The sequence below is a fragment of the Opisthocomus hoazin genome, chromosome 14, assembly GCF_030867145.1.
Source record: "Opisthocomus hoazin isolate bOpiHoa1 chromosome 14, bOpiHoa1.hap1, whole genome shotgun sequence".
Taxonomy (NCBI): domain Eukaryota; kingdom Metazoa; phylum Chordata; class Aves; order Opisthocomiformes; family Opisthocomidae; genus Opisthocomus; species Opisthocomus hoazin.
This window is the reverse complement of record NC_134427.1, coordinates 17,827,141-17,850,826: the sequence shown is the minus strand read 5'-3', so window position 1 is coordinate 17,850,826 and position 23,686 is coordinate 17,827,141. Positions and strand designations below refer to the sequence as shown.

At 37.8% G+C, this 23,686-nt stretch overlaps 1 protein-coding gene across 3 annotated transcripts; it reads right to left on the bottom strand.

The window, feature by feature from the left end:
- Positions 1-1,770: 1,770 nt before the first annotated feature.
- XIAP (X-linked inhibitor of apoptosis) lies at positions 1,771-23,404 on the bottom strand. 3 transcript variants are annotated; one of them, XM_075435147.1, is made up of 8 exons: positions 23,304-23,404; positions 20,151-20,267; positions 10,937-11,843; positions 9,218-9,317; positions 7,244-7,322; positions 6,558-6,591; positions 4,987-5,211; positions 1,771-3,563 (listed from the first exon to the last, which is right to left on the bottom strand). In XM_075435147.1, exons 3-8 carry the CDS (start codon positions 11,808-11,810, stop codon positions 3,370-3,372), a joined length of 1,506 nt encoding a protein of 501 aa, XP_075291262.1. In that variant the 5' UTR covers positions 11,811-11,843; positions 20,151-20,267; positions 23,304-23,404; the 3' UTR covers positions 1,771-3,369. The 3 variants fall into 3 exon arrangements, with proteins under 3 accessions (XP_075291262.1, XP_075291264.1, XP_075291263.1); XM_075435149.1 differs by lacking the exon at positions 4,987-5,211; XM_075435148.1 differs by lacking the exon at positions 20,151-20,267.
- Between the last annotated feature and the right edge of the window lie 282 nt (positions 23,405-23,686).

Sequence of the window (23,686 nt, the reverse complement as noted above, 5' to 3'; positions counted from 1 at the left end):
TGTCCGCTTTAACCTCCCACCCAGTTACAATTCAATTCTAACAACCCATTGTATTTAGATTTTTGTCAATTTCAAGAAAAGCAAACGCCGAAGCTAACTTCAAAACCGTATGTTTTAGGTTAACTATAATGGTTTGAAAACTCTGACAAACTAGTCATCCTGTAGCTTCAGGCTGCACATACAGCTAACAGAAATAAACACTGGAGCACTGCGGTCAAAACTAACCAGGTAATATTAAAATAAGTGTTTAAATACTCTAATTAAAAAAAAATCTATAATAATTGAAAATTGTTTTATTGTGCTATAAGCTTTGAATCTAGCCCCAAAAGAAATTAAAAAAAATCGTACAGACAGCGAAGTATCTGTAGAGATACAAGCTACAGCAACCAGCAGAGTAAGGCAAGCCCCGTGTTTTAAGGCACTGAGAAAAAGCTAAATGCGTAACAAAAAAATTTGAATCTATGGGTTTTCCTTATTTTAGCCTTCTGTCCTTAAATTAGGCATGTAATTTCCATGTTTTCTACACAAAACAATTCCAGAACACATTATTAAAAACCCTTGTAAATCTCCCACATATCTCGAGCAGCAAAGTAAAATGGAAGTAAGAAAGATTTTACGTAGAAGCTACTAGAAGAAAGTTGCTGAATACCGATACTTGAATATATTCCATAGCTCTTTACTCCAGGGAACTCTTTTACAAAAACCAGCTCCCAAGGCATCTTTGTCCTGCTCCTAACTTCCTTTTCAAAGCACCTCTGCTTCTACTCCATTTATTTGCATCCTTCATTTCTCTCTCTTTTTACGCTCAGCCCAGTATCGGTGTCCATGGAATTTCTTTGCTGTTCTTTAAGATACTGAAAATCCAAGTAATCTGAAGAAATACCTTCCTAATTCAAGCTGTCAAAATTTGATGACTATGCTAATTATTTTTTCACATTTAGCCTTAATAGAACTCTGATTATATTTTTTTAAAAAACCTAAACCTACAGAGCAGCTATTTTGTCGTCGTGCTAACAGGCTTTAACCCTTTAACGTTCCTAAGTGATTAACATTTGACTAGCTATTATAGCTAGACCTTTTATAACATTTATCAAAAAGTTACAATAAGGGTTACAGTATACCTTTAAAATGTTAGCAAGCTTTAACATGAAGTATGTATGCTATTTGCTCGCATATTATTTGGACAATGTGTCTGCTCTCGGTTTCGGTGTCGGAGGTATTATTTGTGACCTGCTCCCAGGCTTTTCTCGGACAGTCTACACGCTATACTCACATCCAAAATCAGCTCCTTACTAGGGTTTAGTTTTGTAACAGTTCTAAGTAAAATTTGCTCAATCTCTTTCCCAGACAGGGCTTTGTCGAGCTGCAGGCCAAGTTCTGCAGCCTGGAAGCTGGATCCAGCTCGTCCAGATAGTCTCTCTCACATGACTTAGGTCAAGGTTAGGTAACAAAACATCTGCTCAAGCAAGTCAGCAGAACATGGTTTGCGACATGAACTGACCAAGCTATTTCAGGCAAGACATAGCAGCTCACAGGCAAACACGCCCCCGCCCCCTGAACAGTCCAGCGAACCCTCCCTGTGAGCGCAGCCGGGAGCCAGGACCAGGCTGCCGGAACCGACAGTCCGTAGCTCTCCTGAAAAATCCCCATGTGCGTGAACTACCTGAAGCACTGAACTCTTCACAACGGCACAAAGAGGCAAAATAAAACCTTTCCGTGCTGAATCCTTTATGAATTCCTAAGAACCAAATTCTAATTTATTACACAAAATAGCAGTTAGCATATTTTAATTTTATAATTAATGAACTTAAATTTATACAAACAATAGATTTTACTTCCTCTCCAATTAAAATATATTCTTACTAATACTCAGGTTAAATTAGTAACAGTTGAGTTACAAAACAAAAAAAGCAATAGAAAGCAACCTTCCATTATGATTTTTCTTTTTTGCATGTGAGAATCAAATATGCTGATCAAGGAACAACTGGGTTGCGCTTTATTTTAAATATCCATAACATTCCACCAGCATAGAATCACAGCACGTATTTAAAAAAATAGAAAAACTAGACATTAAATTTCTGTTTATTGCATTTAAAACTTTTATCATGTGAAAAACTATATTCTGTATATTCTAAATCTATTAGTGTGTAGCCTCAAAGATAAAAATATATACACAGAACATATTAGTAGCTCCACAAAATAAGGAAGTCACATAATTAAGTAGAATGATCGTAAACCAGCTGTACTTAAATACAAAGCTCTGATTCTTTTTTTTAATTCGAGAATTGAGGATCGGTCCAGTAAGAAATAGTTTATTAAGTGTTTTAAAGTGACTGTCACTAGACTACTTATTAACTTTTTGATTTGATTTGAATGCTGCAAACTTACAAGAACAAAAAGGAAGTATTTCTAACACTACTGGTAAATGATGAAAAAAACTACAAAAATAAAGCATTTTCATGTAGATACAGTTTAATCTTGTTACGAAAAACGAAACAAACAGAAGCACTGCAAAGTATTAGCAGATAAATTAATCAGGATAATGCTAAATGTTAAAAAACGTAAGAAAAAAATCAAACCATGAACAAATTTTTGTGCAGGGGTACAATTTCAAAATGAGACTTGTTTCATGAAGGGCATAAGGTATGTAAAAGTCTCCTTCAATTTTGCTGAGTTCTCTTTTAAGGAATGAAATTAATGTACATTTTATGTACAGAGGGATTTTTGTGAAAAACAGATGACTAAAACCAGTTTACTGAAGCTGACTTATACATCTTAACCAGAAAAAAATAAATAGGGAGACAGAAATTAGGTATCAAAACAGACCAACTTACAAGTAGTCATAGCAAACATAAGGTGAAATCTTCCAGCAGCAGGTTTACACATATTCTCTGAATTATGTCACTATGAAAGTTACAGAAACAACATTTTCAATTTTACATGTTTTTGAGAAGCTGAAATCTCAGATACAATATAGACGTATATAATAATTTTTAAAATTCTCTTACTTATTTACAAACTTTATATAGGACTGGACTCTTTATACAACTGTATTTGCATAACCTTCAGTCATACAGAGTCCCACCAATAAATAAAACTTTGCATTACTTAGGCTTTTGCAAATCAGGTCTATGAATTTAAGTTACAGAATATATATATTTGCCTCTCAGTACTGATTTTGACATACAAAAAATTCACCTAAGGAAAATAATTTTTAAAGTGTTAAAATGTATGTAGCGTTTGGCAGCAAAAAAATCCAAATACTGCCATTATGATTACATCCTGGAATTAACTCTATTTTTCACATTACATTACACATATTTAAAGCAATAAAGCAGGAAATGTTTGCATCCAGTGCTGTGTATTTCACTAATACATAAAAATTTCCTGTCTTTTCATAATATTTACACGACACAGAGGGCATTCATTAAGTGCTTCAGCACATTCCTTACAGGCAACCAGGTGACCACAGGGAATGAGGACGACTGATATGTCTTTAGCCATACAGATTTTACAAAGCTTTTCTTCCTGCAAGCGTCTTAACTTCTCTTCAGTACTGAGATCTAAGAAAAATAAACACATAAAAAGAAGTTAACACAGTACTGTTGAAGCTCTAGCTTTTTTTTTTTTTTTGACATGTAAGGACAAAGTTTTCTTCATATGAATTAAATGTCACACCTTTAAAAAAAAAAAAGATACGAAACCAAGCTGCAGCATGGAATCTTTTTATTTTTTTTTTCTCTTCTTCACTCTCACCTCATTACATCTCCCAGTCCAATGCAAGCAGGGAATTCAGCTATCTGTATTTGCAAGAGCTTGAAATGTCTATAGAGTTTAGGATATGCATATTTCATTCAGGAACCATTCTTTTCACAGACTTCCCATTGACAACTGTCCCAAAACTTGAAGGAAGCGAAGAGAAGGCTTGTTGATAGTGGGTAAGTAATTTTAATTTATTTTTTTTTCCAGAGAGTTTCCCCAATGAAGAGAGTGAGGATGTGATTTCCTTCCCTGCCCCTGTTTTCAAAATGCCCATACTTCACAAGATTTAAAATTTATCAGACAGAAAGAATCAATTCTGCATTGTACATTAGCTCTTTATCATTCCACTATGCCCCATTTGAAAATGCAGACTTTAAACACCTTCTTCTGCCACTTGGGGAAAGCTCTGCACAGCCAACCACAAAGTCCATCATCATGACAAGTTCTTTTCCCCTATAATGTCCACTAAAAATCTCATTAATAAGAGTGGGCTGTTAAGATCTCTGCCTATCATGCCAACTAGATGGTCTTTTCCCTCTCTATGATTTCACCCATCTGCTTGCTTAAGCTACAAGTCTCCCGAGTGAGAATCCTTAGTTTGGGTCTATTTGCAGAGTGTACCACAAAGGCTTTCTGAGCATAACTTGCACGTCGCAACATAGCTGAACACAAATAATTGAAAAGAAATACCATCTAGAAGAAGTACACTTTTTCTTATTGACCAAGAAAGAACATGTTTCTGTGCAATGCAAAATTTTAAATTGAAAAATAAATAATCCTCTACTAAGATATTTTTTCATTTTGAGTATACTGAATATTTGACAGTATGCTGCTGGATCTATTTTGTTTTGTTGCCAGAGTCCCCACATCTATAGTTATTCTTGCTTTCGTTTTTAAATGTCATTGTCACAATAGCTTTGGCTTTTTAGTTAGCATGTATAACATTTTCCAGAAGCATGCTAGACTATTATTTCAATATTATACACTTTTGAGCTATTAATACTACATATTTTATAGATTATATTTATAAATGCCACTACGCTCAAATACTGTCACACACTCTTTATTCAGCTTTTTTTTTTTAATGTCCAAAAATGAAACTATTGAATTTTAAGTTACAATATTGTAACTTCACCTTAGGTAAGATTTCGATCAGAGGGCAGAATAAACAGATAACAGTAAGATATATTTCACAGACTAAAGAGCTGATACGAAAGTACACACAGAGGTTTTGTAATTGAATAAGCTCATCCTGCTGAACTGGGGTTTCATTTGATTCTTCTTCCCTTGTATTTTCTTTATGAGCACTTAAGTCTGCTACCAGATCCTCAACAGATGTGTGACTTTCTCCAGACATCTGCAATCTCTTTTCCATGGTGTTCCTAATCTCAGACAAACTGAATCCCATGTCTATGGCACTTTGTACCAAAGGATTCTGCAAGAGATCATCTAAAACAAGAAATTAAAAAACAACAACAACAACAACTTAACAAGGATGAATCTGATTATTGGCCACTATTCACTACAATACTCTAAGACACCTTTGCAAATATCTAGCCAAAGAAACCATATTTCTGATTTGAGAATTTTGCTAGTTGTAAAAACTGCATTGTCAAAACACCCAAAATTGCAGATTTGAGATGTCTTCTGTCCTGGCTTTCCCCATCTCAGCTGATATATTTCTAATACAGAAATCCTCCTAGATCTGCTGTTCAAATCAACTACTTCAGCTTCTTAAATAAAATTTCTTATATAATTGACATCACAAATTCTGTAACTGAATGTTAACTGAAATTCATCCAAAATTCCAAGGCACAACAGATACTTAAGTATTCGGTAACATTACATTAATTTCAATTCAGTTTAGGGAAGAAAAAAAAAATCACGCATATGTTGAGAGAAACCAATAAATAACCGGAATTTACAAAACCAAAACACAGCACAATCAGTAAGCCTATCCCCGACAAGACACAACACTACTTTGGGAAACCATTTTTCTGTCTGTTGGACCTCCCCTTCCTCTTTTCATTTTTTTTTTTCTTTTAATAGATCTGTCAGCAGTGTCTCTTATTTCCAGTTCTTCTATTACATGTAAATGACTAATTTCTTAACAAGATTGTTCAAAGAACAAAATTTTTTAACCTAATTTTCACTCTCACGAATGAGCAGTGTGCAAGAGATTTCTAAATCACGTTTTGTGTCACCACTCTTACTAGCAACAGCTATCATTCCCTGTGATGAAGCTGCGTGACTGTCTTCCTACTACCCCTTTAACTGTCTCATCTTTTTATTGCTTGGTATTTATGAAAAACATTGCAGGAATGCGTAATACTGGAACACATAACAAGCTATTTAAGCCTTCTCAGCTTACTGTTCCTTGCAACTTAACAGACCAACTCTTCCAGCCTCATGAAAAGCAATGACGATTGTTTCAATTCAGTATTCTTTTACTATCATCTGACAGCACTACTAATTCAATACTTGAGCATACTCACTAGCTATAAAAATAAGACTGCATCCTATACATACTTCCTTCATGCTTTACAATCTTTACTTTACAATATTTATCCAAGCATGATTAGATTTCCCCTAAGAGAAATAAAATTCATTTTGCAGTTGTTTAGAAGCGATGAAGCAATGGAAGAGTATTATCCAACAATTTGCCTATCATGCTTTATTTAAAAATGTATTAGGGTTTTTAAAAAATTAACCATTTCCTTTACTACACATGCATATATGGATATTCCAAAATAGCAGGGGTTGTTCGCTGAGTTTTTTTTTCTCTAAGCAGATACCTTTAGGAAGCATTGTCTCTTCAGCAGCTTCTGTCTAAAAGTGAAACACAAACAGACAAAATTACAATTCTGTTGAAGGAAACCTGTACAGTTAACAAGACAGAAAATAGCTATTTGATTTCAGTTATTTTATTGACTAAAACTATTAAATCTGCTCTGAACAACTGCAAAGGGATCAGTGTTTTGTTACATCTTTCGTGTTGTTTTAAATTTTGTTTTCAAGCCATCTTTGCTATAATCATATGTACACGATTCTTAGTCTATCAAAGAATTCTAAAATAACACCGGTTTTACTTTTTAGTGACTGCATACCAGTTTAACAATGCTCTACCAACAAGAAAAGTTATCTACTATACTTAAATAAGGAAAGTATTCATCTTAGGTTCATTCACCTTAGGTTCCCAGCCTACAGAAAAAACAGCACTTGTTCAGTGCCAAATATACAACATATACAATGCACCCTGCCTGTGAGCCACACCCCAGCTAAGGACAACTGTGAGATCTATAAACCCTGAATGACAGAACCAACACATACTTTGATGCCTTTCACTTTCTGGCAATGAAAGAAGCAGCAGGAGGACTAAATGATATGCAGATACTTAGAAGAATAACTTGATATGAAAATTACGTTAATATTGTTTTCTATTTTAACAAAATGATATTTGATTAATAAGCAAAACACTTACTGTTGAATCCCTACATCCATCTCTTAAGTGAACATTATTTATAAATTCTAGCCCCTTTTCCTTTCTCACAAATCTGCACCTATAAATGAAAATATTTAGTTATAATAAAACTACATAAGCAGCAAACAAAAATTGACTACATAACTTCGGAATGCTTCAATACATTTCCTACTTAATACAGAATGCTTGCTTTTGAAATCTCTGCATGTTTAGTCAACATCAATAATGTCATTTAAACATTTATGAAAACTTCTTAATCACTTCAGCAGTACTTATCTTGCTCACATTTTTGGTGAAATGGAAGGCTTGGAAGTTGTTGGCCATGACAGCTAATGCCACAGGTTTATAAAAGTAAAGATTCCAATGAAAAACAAACAACATGTTAAAATGTTGGTTCTTTTAGTCTTTTGCAATAAAAGAAAAGCAGCCACTGGTCAGACAGGTGCCTTACGTGCTTTCTTTCACTATTTTCCAACCAGTCCTAGCCACAGGGCACAGCTTTTCCCAACCAGAAGACTTAGGGAATGCCGTAACTCCTCGACAATAGTTCTCTAGCTTCAGCAGCTACTTCACCTTCACGATTTCCTGTTCATGGACACAGGCAGCATGCTGTGAGACTGACACCCTGCCGCTGAAGTTGATGTGGAAAGAAAAACCCCATATAAGACAGTTAATGATCTGAGAGGAAGTAATCAAATCTGACATAATTTATGCAACCTAAAACGAAATCAAACCCATATAAGGTGAAGTGAAACGCAGCAAGAAAATGCTTCTTAACCATTCACTGCACCAAGCCAAAAACTTCAAATGTCTCTTCCAAGTGGCAGAGACTAATAATTACAAGCTGCCTGTCCCACTACTGAGAAAAGGATCAGCTGATGCGTACTAACTTCCAGCTTCCAGAGAGCCTTTCACCACAGAAGACAAATTTGGCAGCTAATGCAGAGAAGACACTGATTTTATCAATGTTATACAAGTAACTAAGTCTTTGTACTTGGACAGACTTTATCCACCTGTAAGAAAGAATGAGTCATATACTATTCCTCCTTTCCGCAAGACAGATTTTAGACAGAATTGGCAATCTTTCTAAAAACTACTTCTGGGTCTGGAATCCTCAGTCCTTTAAAATTATGCAGAAGTATGTTTTGAATTCAGTACCACTACTGACTACTTCAGGTTGGTTTGCACCGTGACAGAAATTTAGTCATTTTGTATCCTGACATAAGTTACAAACTTTAGCATGTATGAAGCTGTTAAAATAACAATAGAATGCAGTGCTTGTATAATGGGGGGGTGGGGGGGAGGATCAGATATGCATTCACAAAACTTGATGATTCTGCTAGCTGAGACATCAGTTAAGTCCAGACACAGAAATCTTCTCTTCCCTTTAAAAATTCCCACAAACAAGCTGACATACAAACAACACTGACTTAAAAGTTATTCAGAAGGTACAATTTCAGGGCACCTTTTCATACTGATCACCTCTAATGAGTTAGTTGTGCCTTCAACCTCTTGAGATTTAGTTCTCTCTCCCACCCACTTCAGAGGAACTCCCTCCTATCTCTCAAAGACGACATTAGCTTAATGTCCTCTTTTGAGGTCTCCAATATAACATTAAAGCATATGTTGACGATTATACATATAATAGCAGGACTACAAAAGGCACAACAGCTGGAACAAAAAAAATAAGGACCCCATGCAAAAAATTCCTTAAAACCTTTTATACTTATTGAAAAGGAAAAATAGAAACCATGGAAGATAACTGATATTCCTTTGGTGCCTACGTGACAAAAATGAAGGAGGAGGTGGTGGAGGAGAACAATGAGAAAAAAAGTAAGTTTTTTCATAAATCTAAACAATGTTGAGCCATAGTCAACCTTCTGAAACCTCTAGTAATATGCTCTGTCATTAAAACATAATATACTGTAAATAAGACTCAGATATGCAACAAGAAAACAGTAAAAAATACTTTACCCAGGAAACCATTTGGCATGTTGATCCCACGGGTCTTCATTTTCCTTCCATTCTTGCAATCCTCCACCGCAGTGGAAACACACAACATGATCACCATTACCTGAGGAAACACATCAGAAAAAAGTTACATATTTCTAGTAGGCATAACAATAATTTTCAATTAAAATGTTACGTTATTAAGAAAAAAACCCTTACTTTATTGATTAACAATTGTAACTAAAAGGAACTCCATTTTAAAAGAGGATATAATACGTATGTTTTGAAAGAAATGTTCAGGACAGACATGAGCTTAAAAAATACAAAGTATTTGTATTTTATATCACATGAAATATTACTGAATTTTACTTTAGCAAGTAATCATACAAATAAAAAAGCAAAAGCTAAAAATAATCTATTATCAAATAGCTCAATCCACTGGTAAACAAGTCATGAAGTAGTCTACCACAAAGCATTAAGGACATTTATGTGCCTTTTTGGTCCTCCATTTCACCATTAACGGGCTCTATACAGCAGCAGCATGACCAGCTGAGGAGTTATTAAGCGACACTGCATTCTCTCTATTCTTGCACTGTGCCTACTGTAATCAAAGACTGCGCCAGAAACTGCTTAGACAGCATTTACTGAAATGAAATGAGGCACAGACAGATTTTTCCTAAGGAGCTAAATCATTCTCAGGCCACAGTAAACAGAGTTTTCACACCAGTCCCTTGAACAGCCATTGGCTCTGGTAAGCTGCAGCCAATTTAATGCACCTCCACAATACAGATCTCACTTGCCTGTGAAAAGCTAGGTACTTTCAGGAATTTAAAAAAAAAAAAAAAAAAAAAAAAAAAAAAAAAAAATCAGTAAAAACAGTACTGCTGGGTTCAAATATTGCCCATAGTATCACCAATATGAAAAATATCAAAAGTTTTATTTATGGCCACAAGTAAAACAAATGGAATCAGATTTTAAAAGTTCTTCTGAGAGCTACTAAGAGACTAACTAATTAAGACCACAGTGAGAAATTATCCCAGATAATCCCCTTTTCTTTGTGACCAAGTAAGAGCAACACTTTGCACTGGTACAGCATCTCTCAGTGAAGAACTTCAGAGAGCTCCAACAGCACTGCGCCATTCAGTCTGATTGGGAACCAACGCACAAAGACATCCACATTTGGGTCTTATCCAAATCGTACACTACATGTCTAATAGTAAAAGCTCCTCCACTGGAGTCACTGTCTTCATAAAACTTTTACAGTAGCTAGTAATGGTATTTGCTAGTTTCAGGTGTTCAAATGCTATGGTAATGCAAACACACATGGACTAAATAAAATGGCACACAACCCGGATTGTATTGCCCACAGGCTTCTATACGGGCCACAAGCCCACTCCTCAGACCTGCGACAGATATCTGAAGGACAGCACTTCATTCTTTAAAAAAATATTAACTTCAATAATTGTCATTGTTTTCCTCGCCTGCTAAAACCCTCATAAAACATATTTCACACATGGATGCTTTACTGCTAAAAATTAATTTACAATCAAGTTTATACTTTGCTATTAAAAATACTTCATATAATGTATATAATTTTACACAAGAACTATGCGTAGTTTACCGAGTAAAGAAATTCTGGCAAATCATTCCATATTAGAATAAAAAAAGTTTATTTTTTCATAACTAGATACTCATATAAAATTTCTTTGTAAAAGGGATTAGCCATTTTAAGGTTTGGCTTACCTATGCTATAGAACCCAGCTTCAGCAAGTTGCTCCTTGTCAACGGGATATATCCAAGACAAAAATGTTTGTAAACGTGTTCCATATTTTGCCATAGATGGATTTCTTGGATGCTGTGCATTGTGCAGACCACTTCTCCCATGCTCAACAGGAACAGATTCACTTGGAACATTTCCAACATTCCGGCCCAGGACAAAAAAGCATTTGGGAAAATGCCTCTTGTGTTCAGACCAAGCTCTGTCACTGGGTTCCCAATTTTTCAATTTTCCACCACAACAAAAACATGCCACTTTATCACCAACACCTGTGTAATAGAATCCAGCACTAGCCAATTCTCTCGGTGTCAACTGGCTGTTGAGGGGCCAGTTGTGGAAAGACTTTAGTCTTGTCTCCTCACTGCACATAGCAGGGTTGTCAGGATACAAGCTATCTGACATATCCACAACCTGCCTAGTTCTCAGAAGGTAATCTGCCTCCACATCAGATGGGTCATCCAGAGTACATGGGAGGGCTGAATCACTGGAACCATTTTCAGTTCTATGCTGGTAGTTCAGGGCAAGAGGATGTCTGTTATTTTCCAGAAATGTAGATTCAGTAATAAATTTGCAATTTGGGGAAAGCTCTTTATGTCTCTCAACTGCAGAATCCCCAGGTGCCCATCCTTCAATAGTTGTATGGCAACTGAAGCACTTCACTTTGTCACCTTCTCCAGTATAAAGAAAGCCAGCTCGTGCTAGTGCTGATGCTGAAACTGGACAGCCAAGTGGAAATTCAACAAAAGTTCCTAGTCGGTAGTGTTCCTGTGCACATTCCTGGTCACAGTCAGTGTCTGGAGTGGCACAAGCTTCCGAGTTACCTGGGCCATTACACGTCATCTCTTCATAAGTAGGGCTCTCCTTTCAGACTTCCTAAACAAAGAATAAATGTTTTAAAACTCAGACAGAAGAATAGATCATACCCATATGCAAGCCTGGAAACTGGCTAAATTCAACTAGCCACCCTTTATGTACTAAAATAATGCCTCTTCCTCTTCCCTCCCATCTCACCCTTGCCTGCCTCCTCTGCCATGCAGAGGCAAACATCAGAACATTAAAAATAAAACAAACAAAACTGTAAAGTAAGGCAGAAAGATCATAGTTTTACAGGCCAATAAAAATTTACCTGGAAAATACACACGGTTTATACACTTACAGCTTTAAAAGTATGTTCTGCTTCTTAACAAACAAACATTGCAAGAATGAAATCAACAAAATACTTAACAAAAGCAAAACCCTGCCAAAAGGCTTCTGAACCAGAAATACAAAGTTAATGAATTTAAAATACTGATCTAAGCCAGACCACATTTGCAAGATTTTACAGTCCAGTTCTGAAACACAATATATTTCTGCCCATAAGAAGGCCATGATCATCATCCACTTCCGCACACCCTGCCTACACTCTACCAAAAGTTCCTGTGCCTCTGTCATCACCTCAGCTTCTCCTCCCTTCCCTCCCGAAGGAACGCCCTTCTCCTTACCACCTGCCCCACATTCCTATTCCTGCCTACACTTCTCCAGGGGCAGCACTGACTGCTAGTCCTGCCCCATGCCCTTCTGTGCCCGAAGGCCTCCAAGAGCACTCAGACAAGCCCCTTCTTTCATGGCGATGAAAGCAAGCAATCTGGCTCCCGCAGGTCCTGTGCAAGAACCAAACTGACACAGTCCTCGCCTTCATCCCAAGACGGATGAAGTCAGAACACAGTACAAATGCATCTCTCGCCCTGACAAGTGCAGTGATATTACTGACTTAGAAAGTCCTGGGTAGAAGACAGGCTACTGCGGATACACATCTTAAACTGACTCCTTTATTAAGCGGTAAATTAAATTATTATGAGACTGCCCAAATGGACTTCCTAGCACAAAGCAATAATTCAGCAATAAGCAAAAAGAAATGCACGTAAGGAAGAACAGAGTATGCATTTATTTGAACAACTGTCCATCTCCATTTTCTATATGTATGTTTCCAATCCTCACCTTTATCATGTAGGCCACCAGGCAAAAATTCAGCTTCCTCAACATCTGCATTAATATTGATGATACTTTCTGTAAGGTCAATGCAAATGTTACTACTACAGATGTTGTAGTAATTGCTTATGTAATACCAGATTTAGCTGCTACAGGAAGGACAAAACTTTTTTTAAAGTTCAGAAGGTGGAGGGGAAAGTTAAAATGACTATGCATTGCAGGATTGCTGCATCCTTTGCCAAGATGACAAAGATAATTAACCTATAAGCAGGTTAAGAAAACATGACTTTAAAGACCCCGCATCATGTAATCAAGGATACAAGACTACTTCTGAGCACCAGTTTTAATTCCTTCTGTAAGTCAGTTTGTGACTAATGTAATGACATTAGAAATTATACCGTGGTTTTTTGTTTTAGCTTAGCAAATTCAAAAATGGCTTCTGAACAAATTATATTGACTGACCTACAAATCTGACCTATATGCCTGTTTTGACTTTGAAGGGAAAAAAAAATCAGTAATTACATGTAGTAATATGAAAGCTGTCACAATACATGTAGTTTTAATATACATATCTGTATATTATATATATATACTGCTATTCATACATTGAAAACATGCATTTGTTTTGTGTTTTCAATGGATATTTTGAAAAGGAATCTCTGAAGGATGTGAGGTAGGCTTTGTTTGCTGCCTTGTAGAAAGTCTCTTAGGCATGCAGATAAGAAAATTATTTTGCAGCTAATGGTATTTGAGTAATACAAATTATTTTATGAATGCAGTGTAGTAGTAATGATGTTAGACCCATAAGGTTACTTGAGATCTTTACAAAACAGTCCTAAATGATTTAAAATAAGATTTTAAAATAAACATGAACTTTTAAACTTCTGTTGTAAAAATTGTTTTAGATACACATATATATTATATATATACATATGTAGTATTATATACATTTTTTTACTTATATAGAAATGAGTTCAGAAATAGTGAAAAAAACCCCTCATCCTATTTAAATTTTTACGTATTAAGTTTTTTTTGTTTATATTTACTTCAAAATCAGACTAGAGCTTCTACATCCCTCTTTGATCTGTTGCATACAAAATAACTGTGGCAAATCACAGACGATCTATCGAGCCATTCTCTGTAATTTGCCTTCCCTGTCCTTACTGAAACCAGGGGTAAAGACACCAAAGTTCAAGCCCGACAAATCTCAAGAACTTACTGGAGAGAAAAAGATCACCCTTGGTTTGTGCTTTTTTTATTCCTTATGCCATATGGGGTGACCACATAGTACAATGATGACTATGACATATGAAGATAAAAAAAAGTTAAGAGACAGAATTAATTATGCCCCCACTTCTCATAAACTACCTACACGTTCTGTTTTAAGCACCACTTAACTGCTCCATTATCAGAACTCATCTTAAAATCTGCCATTCTTAAAAAGAAGTATGATATCGCAGTATCATATGCATAAAGAATAAAAAAATATATTAATACATACCAGCTGCTCGTATATGTAAAAAACTTCATTATAATATGAATGTGTTGCTTACAGTAAGTTGCTATTTTTCATAAGCTAAAAAAGGTATTTTACCAAAGCAATTTTAATAAATATTGTATCTTAAGTAAGGCCCAAATTCTCCAGTGCCCTCTGACAGGGGTGATCTTCAAATCAAACTTGTGCTTCGTGAGTAAGCCTGGGTTTTGTAGTACTTCTCTGGACTCTTTCACTAACACTCTCTCCCTCAAACACCAGAAAATTTCAGAAACCTCGTAACTTTTTTTTAGTAAATAAGCTGAAAATTCTGAAAAATTTTATTTCATGCAATTAGCAAACATCTACTTTTTAGATAATTTCATTTTAAAACGTCCACTTCTTTTGAAGCAGGCTTCATCTTCAGAGTGCTTATAAAGATACAGTGTTTCATTGCGCATTTTCTCCTCCCAAAATAGCTTCTTACCTTTACAAATCTGGGCTGCAGACCTCAAAATACCATGTAGGTGGTTGTTACCATTTCGAGCAGGGCAGCAATAAAGAGAGTGGCAGATGCTCACTATTAACCCCTGCCCTCCCCACCATGGAAAGGGAAAAGGAGGAAAAGTGAGAGAGACTTACACTCTGGAAATGAAAGCAGCTTCACTAATAACACTAAGAGAAATAAGGCAAAATACACAAAACCGATTCTGAGTTTGGAGCGTTGCGCGCCACAGGGGCAGGCACCAGGACACCCTGGACTGGACACCACAGCAGATGGGAACTGGACTCAGGAATGCACGGATCAGAATCTGGATCAGGCTCACCAGCAGGACAAGGAGCAGGGTCCTCTTCAGGATCCAGCCATGGACGAAGAGAGTGAGACCCTCGTGACCCCCCAGCTTTAAACTGAGTACGAGTCGTATGGCACCACGTTAGTCCATGCTGGGTCACCTGTTCTGCCTGCCCCTCCCCGCAAGTACAACCCTTTGCGACTCCTCGCTTGCGGAACCCAGAAGGTCCATCAGCGGCCTTGGCTGCTACAGTAACAATTGTAAGCATGGGCATTTTCCGCATTCCATGCCTACCATTAGCTCAGTAAAACTATAACCATCAGGTGTTACCAGCTTTGCAGCGGACACTGTAAAATATGCAGCCAACTTCAGAAAAATGCAGTTACTTAGAAGAAATTCACTGAGAGGAAAATTCACTAAAGGAGAATTGGTTCTGTTTTAACCAAAACCAGGACAGTGGTACGTCTCACGCGTGACAGACTTTCCTAACCAAAATAACAGCATAAGTTTTAAACTATTACTTAAACCAGTTTGTATTAGTTTTACTCCACTTACTCTGTTGATCTTCTTGGTGTTTCCTGGAAAGATATGTGGGTGTTTTAACAACATTATGGAACTGAGAAGGAAACACTTGAGCAAAGACACAAGGAGGGAAGGGAGAGGATGAAAGACTAAATTGAAATATTATAAATCAGGATGGAGATGATATTCAATTAACTGAGAAGTCATTTTTCAGTTTTATTGATTACTTTTAATTAACTGTGAATGCTATGCAAAAATAAACCAACTGAGCTACCTAAAATTCAGTATCTGTACCACCCTCAACTGCAATGGAAATCATAGGATAATGCCTTTCAGTCAGATGTAACAGCGGTATCTGAAGCAGAAAAAAAAATATTTCTCTGTACGGTACTGGAAGTTCCAAGAATTAAGGGAAAATGTAATTGGAAATAAGCATTAGGATAAAACTAAAAAAACCTGCATATAATGCATTCTTCACTTGGAACACTGAGATTAGCAGCTTTATTCTTTCAAACAGCTTTTTCTACAGTGCTATGAATACTTCAATACCCCTTCTGTTAACACAGTGAACAAAACCAAAAAATTATGTTCTCAACATGGCGATAACCAAAGTATCTGCCACATTTGGGTTCTCTGGAGTTGAGCAATTTATCTCAGTCCTCACCATCTAAACAGCGTGAAAAGCACATACCAGGAGAGCAGTAAGTACTGACTGAAGATCCAATCACCACAGATCAATTCTTTAATATGAAGCAACTGTTTCAAATTACATCAACCACATTATTTAATCTTTCGGATCAGAAACATTCAGCCACCCTTCTAGGAGCCTCTCAAACCACGTCTAAATCCTGCAATGACAGAAGCAGGACAAATCCCTCACAGGTACCTGCTAGCTTTAACAATGCTCTACCCACATTATGAAGCCCTTTCCTTACGACAGCCCCTCTAAACATAGCCAGTTTACATTTCAGTATAATTTCTAAATAAAAGACATTAATATATTCATTAAGCATTGAGGCAAACTTGCTATGCAAGTACTGCTTTAAATACAACATTAGTACTACTTTGAATGCAGCATCAAGTTTAATTACTTTTATTTCAAACAACTGTTAAAAGCAACTATTCAAAGTATAAAATTAAAACTAGCATCAAGTTTAATTACTTTTATTTCAAACAACTGTTAAAAGCAACTATTCAAAGTATAAAATTAAAACTAACTTAGGAATAGTATTTTTACACAGGTATTTTAACAGTTGCCTTACTCGAACTAACTAGAAAAATTATTTAGAACAATATCTTGCACCATAACAGCACTCAAACATTAACTGCAGAAGAAAAATAACTGAAGGTAATTTTTTGAATGGTTTATGGCAAAAAAACGTAACTTCACAAAAAGCAGCCAACTAAGACACCTACACAAGACTTCACAATACATACCAGCAGCAGACCTGAGTTCAGAAAGTATACTTTACGTATATGGAAGTTAATTCACACTTTCTCCACAGATTTAATTAATCACATATTAATTAAAAGTCAAAGGTCCAGAAATGTTCAAGTTCATTTTTGCTTATAAAACCCAGGAGACTTTATTAATGAAGCATTAAATTCCTTCTTATATATGCAGTGAGTAAACAAAGCCTATTTTAGCCTCAAAGACTTCCAGAAGCTGAGCCACGTTTAATCCTGCTTTTAAACGTCTGAAGGTATTTGTCACAACTCCCGCTTCCAAGCTAAAGTACCAATTTACATAGTCTCTTGACTACATCTCAGAAAAAAAACCAGACAAGAATTTATACCAAAACTGTGAACTTATTCAAAATGCAAAATTGTGCACTGTAGTTTTACAAGCCAAACATATTCAATTCAGGTTTAAAAATATGAACAGGTATGATTTTATGCAAAAATACAACATCATTGCATTATCTAGATCTGAAATGCTTCAAAGGAAAAGTATGTAACCTGCTTTTCAAGTATATTTTATTAGACAGGATTATTTCCATCCTTAATCCTCAAAAAGATTGGCATTATAAGGAGTTATTTTTAATTCTTGCACATGACGGGGATGGCAGTAACCCCAAGTCAGAAACCTACTTGCACAGCCTCTTGTTCCTGACCAGAGGGTACATAAACATGGAGCTTCTACTGCTTGACACGCTGACTATGAGAGCGATGTTCGTGTTTACTGTTGACTGAATTTTGAAATGTGAGAGTAGTGCACCAAGTAAATACCAAACAGAACATACTGTACCAGCTGACACACAGATTATCCGTATGTCACTTCACTGAATTTCACTTTGTGCCGGCTCAGTTGCAATTAGATCAAGCAAGGTACATGCTGCTAACTGAAAGCATACTTACAAGGATTAAAATCACAAGAATCATAGGAATTATTTATGCTATGACTTGTAAACCCCATTTACTTGCATCTAATTACTTAGAGCCTTTTTAAAAAAAATTCTGCTTAAAAATTTTTTTACTTTATTTTATAAAGAGGGTATGTATCTACACATCATCTACTGATTCAGCGCCAAAGCTTACATAAATCCATCAGCTCAGCCTCATTTGTCTGTTTTTCGAACAGGTCCTACTTAAGCTTCCAATCAGGGTTTATCATCCTAGGAAGTCAGTCAGCTGCTCAGGTTATAGTAGGCTATTAGATCCTCCTAATTCTTTACTTCAGTCACAAAGACTTTTATACTCGCTTCATCTTCGAAATAAGTATGACCATGCCAACAGAAATGTACCATTTTGAGAATGATTTTCATACTGTATTTTTCTCCATGAAGACATCGTATGGGTAAGGAATAGAGCAATAAACAAGAAGAATGGATTCATGGCAGTGCAGTGCTCTCAGTAGATGAGAGTGGGACAAATTTGCATCTGCCAAGGGCAGAGAGAAGAAAAAAGTTTTCGTGAACTCACAAGATGCATGTCTTGAGAGGAAATTTAGCTGTATGTATGAGAAGCAAGGAATAAATAGCAGCTACTATAGAAAAACCTGGTGTGCTGTACCTTAAGCGCATGGCCCTACAGAGATGTCAAAAGGCAAACACTAAGACATAACCAAATAGAGCCATTAATGAACGTATAAATCAGTGTTACCCAACGTGACCAAGGAAGAGAAAGGACTAAAGGTCTCAAGAAAATAATTTTAACTATACCACACCTTATGAAGTGTTTAGTACAAAGCAAAATGAGAAAGAGATATTAGCATTTTTAATTTGGACAAGGAAAACCTATCTAAAACAAAGGTTTAGTTCTGACAATTGCTGCCACTGAAATGAACTGCCTACAGACAACAGCACCTAAAAATAAGGTAGAAAATAAGGCAAAAAAAATCCAAACGCAATAAAAAAAACCCAAAACCAACACACAAAAATCCTACCAAACCCTAAACCTGAAGCATACTAAGAGAGAGATATAAAGAGACACTAAAGATAAAAGTAGAGAATGGGAGAGCCAACACCAAGAGCACAAGACTTAAAATAAACCCCCACCAAACCAAACCAAAACTATAAAAAAGGAAGGAGCAATCCTGTTTCAAATTTCTCTGGCAGTTCCAATAAGATGAATGTTTTATTCATGACACAAGCAGGAATATAATGAAGTATTTTTCATGAAAGGCACTGTACTCCTACAATTATACAGAAGTCTCTGTATGATTTAGCTATCAATTTTTAGTTCCAAGGTCGCTTGAATTGTACCATTTAAGCTTACTGAGATTCTAACACTCTTTCAGGCAAATCATAGGAAAAGAATAATTTTCAGATTTCTGGCTTCCCCCCCCCCCTCCAAAACTTTGGAAAATCAGTCTATTAGTTTTTCCATCCTGTTTCCATATCCCCTACCGGTATCTTCATTCGTTAAATTATTTTCCTGTTCCCATTCTTCTAAAAGGCTTAACACAACTCACCGTGAAAATGCATTTCAAATTCAGTACTACACCACAACCATCTAGAGGGGTGTGGAAACATCTCAGTTTTTCAATATTCTTCATTTTTATACTATAAACTTACATCTTAGACATATAATTCAGGTAATATAAAATCTACATTTTATATAATATTTGCATTTTGGGGGCTATGCAAGCTACACAGTTCCTACTCTCCCAGAAGCAGAAATCACAAGCTACGTTTGACACTATGAAGCAGATGAGCTAAATAATAACAACACAAAACAATTTAAATCTGTGATTATGAACTGTATCACTACAGAAATGTAACCTCCAAAACTTGAGTTACTGCTCTTTTGGTTAAGAAATGAAAAATTACCCAGTTAATGGGGGTATATTAAGTGAAACAGCCAATAGTAAAAAAAACACCTAGCAAAATCTGCAGTGCCCCGAGATGCATCTCCTTTCCTGAGTACGAGCTGTGCTCCAGCTTTTAGCGTTACATCCTTTCACAAATAATTCAAACTTACAGGTGAAGAAGACGATGGAAGAAGAGGGCGTCTTTCATCAAGGAGACACGATGACATGGGACTTTAGCTACAGCAACGGGATTAAGGCCACAGCAAAACTGCTGAATCTTCTGGATTCTAAGGAAACAAGTTGTAAAACGACAGAAGTGCAAAGAGCCTGTCACCTCCTGCCTCACTCACTGGTGAAGGTGCTCCCTGCCACCCAGACAATACTCCCAACCATGCCAGTGCCACTTAGTTCATTATTCACATTCATTTAACTGCAGCCTGTTACAGAAGCAGCATCACGATACTTTCTGGTATCCCTAGTATGAATGTTTCGCCATTAAAGAATGAGGTGAATTTGTGTCTATATTTTTATGTATATCTATACACATGCAAATCCTCATCTTCTACACTCTGAAATCTCTCTTGAAGCACACTCTGTATTTTAATTTTGTCAGGAAATTGTGATGACTTGGGGATTAATTTTAACTGTAATATTGTACCAAAAGTGAAATACGACAGTTGCATCTGTTGAAAACTCTGCTTGCCTTTCTGTTCAATAAGCAGCTCTCTGAAACACAGAAGGGGAAGGACAACAAACTGCAAGATATGTGCAGCTTCATTTTACGTTTTATATTATGGGAGTGATGTTCAGGTTTTGCAGCATGCCTTCTTCAGTCTTAACATACTTTCAACCTTCATGCACAGCTACTTTTTTTCCACTTTTAAAAATCTTGCTATTTCTGCAGCCTGACTGTCAATCATCGTGGTCAGAATATTTTGGATTAGAACTCTGCAAGACAGACCACATGCTACAAAAAATAAAAAGCAGCAAAGAACTGTACGCTGCTAACTCCTGAAACAAAAAAATGCAAAGGGTACTTGCAATAGTTCTTCCCTAAAAGATTAGTATCCAATCAGACCAAGTTTAGTAATAGATTAATCAAAGCAGATACTGGTTTCATCTCTATTTTCCACCAATCTTTAGAACAAATTCCAGTATTTACGTTCCTGTTGGTAGAAAAAAGAAAGGTTAAAAATTTTCCTTTTCACATAACCTTCAGCACAGTTTATGCAGGCACAACTCCCAAACAATGATAAAAAAAAAAATTTCTAAAAATCTATCCCTTGGCCAAGAGATCCAAATTAAAATATATTCTAAAGTTGAAAGAGTTTGACATCAAGGAAAGTCTGAAATTCACATGTTTTACTGAAACTACCAAGGGCCCTAAGATTGGCGAGACTCCAGAGGATCCAAAGAGAACAAAACAAAATTCGGGAATTAAAAACTAGAGGGCAGCAAAAAGGGGAAAGACTGTAACAGCAGATGAAATAAGATCCAATGATCCAGGCTTCTCTTATCTCTCCTTGGAAATTCTGCATCTGATTATAAACTGGATTTTCTGAAACTCTTCAGCTCCCTGCAGCTGTCTTGCCCACCCTGGGAGGACGGCAACAGACACAGCAGCACTATCACACCTACTCAGAGGCTTGAAATGAAACCCACCTTCATGCTTCGAAAATCTAGATATAAACATATATTTTCTAACTGATCCGATAACAAATACAAGTCTGCCTTGTATCAGTGGGAGCGGTCAAAAAAACTCCACAACCATACAACAACCCTCATCAGAATTCTTTCACTTTTACTGCTGGTTACAAAGGGCAAGGTCAGAGGAGCTACAGAACAATCATTAACTTGTTCCTCTGCCCTTCTTGGCCAATTCTGTAGGTGCCAAGTTCTCTACGGAAGGATGCAGTTGGGCGTTCTTTAAAGGGCGTAAAGAAAACTGCAAAGCAACCAAGTAGACAGCAAAATGAAGCACTTAGGAAAATGAAAAATACGCAAAAAAAGCTTAATCAACAAATTCATCACAGGAAAACTTGCTCTCTTCAAGAGAACACTTCACTGTTGTCTTGTTATGTGATGATTTATTTAATGGTAAACAAAGAGTAGATTAAGTTAACGTATATCCTACTGCTCTTTGTTAAGGTATTATATTAAAAAAAAGTATTTGACAAAAAAGTGTTTGTTTTTTTTTTCTCCTCGGTTGCTTTTCCTTCCAAATTGGTCTACTGTAAGATCCTGCACTTTCTAACTGTTCATTTAAAACACAAAATCTTCCCACTTGACTGTACGAAGCACTAAAACCCCAATGTAAAATTGTAGCAATGAATGGATCATGTAAGCAGTTCTTGATGCTGATTTTAGATATTTTTGCAGAACCAATTTATACTCTTTATAGTATAGATGCAGATTAATAAATTAAAAAGAACACAAATTACCAAGACTAAAAATAGTTCTCACACCCCTTTATAGGGCCGCCTAATCAGGAACACAGGAGCATCAGAGAGACAGCAGTACAGAAACAGAAATACGCTGACAGCTGAAGAGAAATATATCAGCATAAATTAACGGCCAGCGTGCAAAAGAGGACTGAAGTCTGAATTACAGCTGAAAAGATATGATTTGAGTGAACTTCTTCCTGCAGAATTCTGAATAACTACTCAGTTCTTACCGGGAACAAAATTGCATTTTAATTAAGAAGTAGAAATACATTCTAGAAACTGATGGGTCTACTAAAAAAGAAGAAAAAAACAAAGAGTGGGCAAGGGGAGACACGAAAACATTCAAACACGTCCAAAGAACCCAAGATGACCACAGACGCGCAAATCAGCACAGCAAACTTTTCTTTCGCTAACGTAAAGAGCGACGTTAACTGTTCCGTTCGGAGCAAAGCCGCCTGCAGGCCGGCAGCCGCGGCACGGCCCGCGGAGGGGCCGCCGGCAGCCGGGACGGGGCTCGGGGGGCCCCGGGACAGGGCTCGCGTGGGGGGCCCGGCGGGGCAGGCCCGGCCCGGCCGCGCTGGCAGCTCGCGGCGGAGGGGGCGCGCCCCGTTCCCATGGCAACACCTCGCCCTGGCGACCACCCCTGCCCCCGCCGCCTGCGAGAGGCCAGCGGCGCCCCCGCCAGCCCGCCGGACCCCCGGCACCACCTGCGTGAGGGGCGGGAGCGCCCCGGGCAGCGCGGAGGGACCGAGCCCCCTGCCCCGCGCGAGGAGCCCCGCCGAGCTGCGCGGGGCAGCAAGACCTGCCAGAGCGGGCAGCCCGTCCTGCCCCCTGCTCCGCTGTACCGACAGCCACGGCCGCGCCCGCTTGACAACTCACCGCGCCGCGTCCGCCTCCTCGCCGGCACCGGCTGCAGAAACCTCTCGGTAGCCAGCGCACGCCGAGAAGATGGCGGCTCCCGGCAGCCTCTCCGGCCCCGCTCCGCGGCTCGCAGGCCAGCGGGGCGCAGCGCCCCCTGGCGGGCTGGGGGGGCGCGGCAGGCCGGTGCCCGCTGGCGGAGGGCGACGCCTAGCGGCAGCAGGCGGAAAGCGCAGAGCGGGAAGCGCTCGCCGCCGGCCTCCGGGCTGCCGCCGCCTCAGCTCCCTCGGCCCCCTCAGCCCCCTCAGCCACGTCCGCCCCGCGCCTCAGCCGCCTCAGCTCCCTCAGCCGCCTCAGCTCCTTCCCCTCCTCCGTCCCCTCAGTGCCTCAGCTCCCACCGCGGC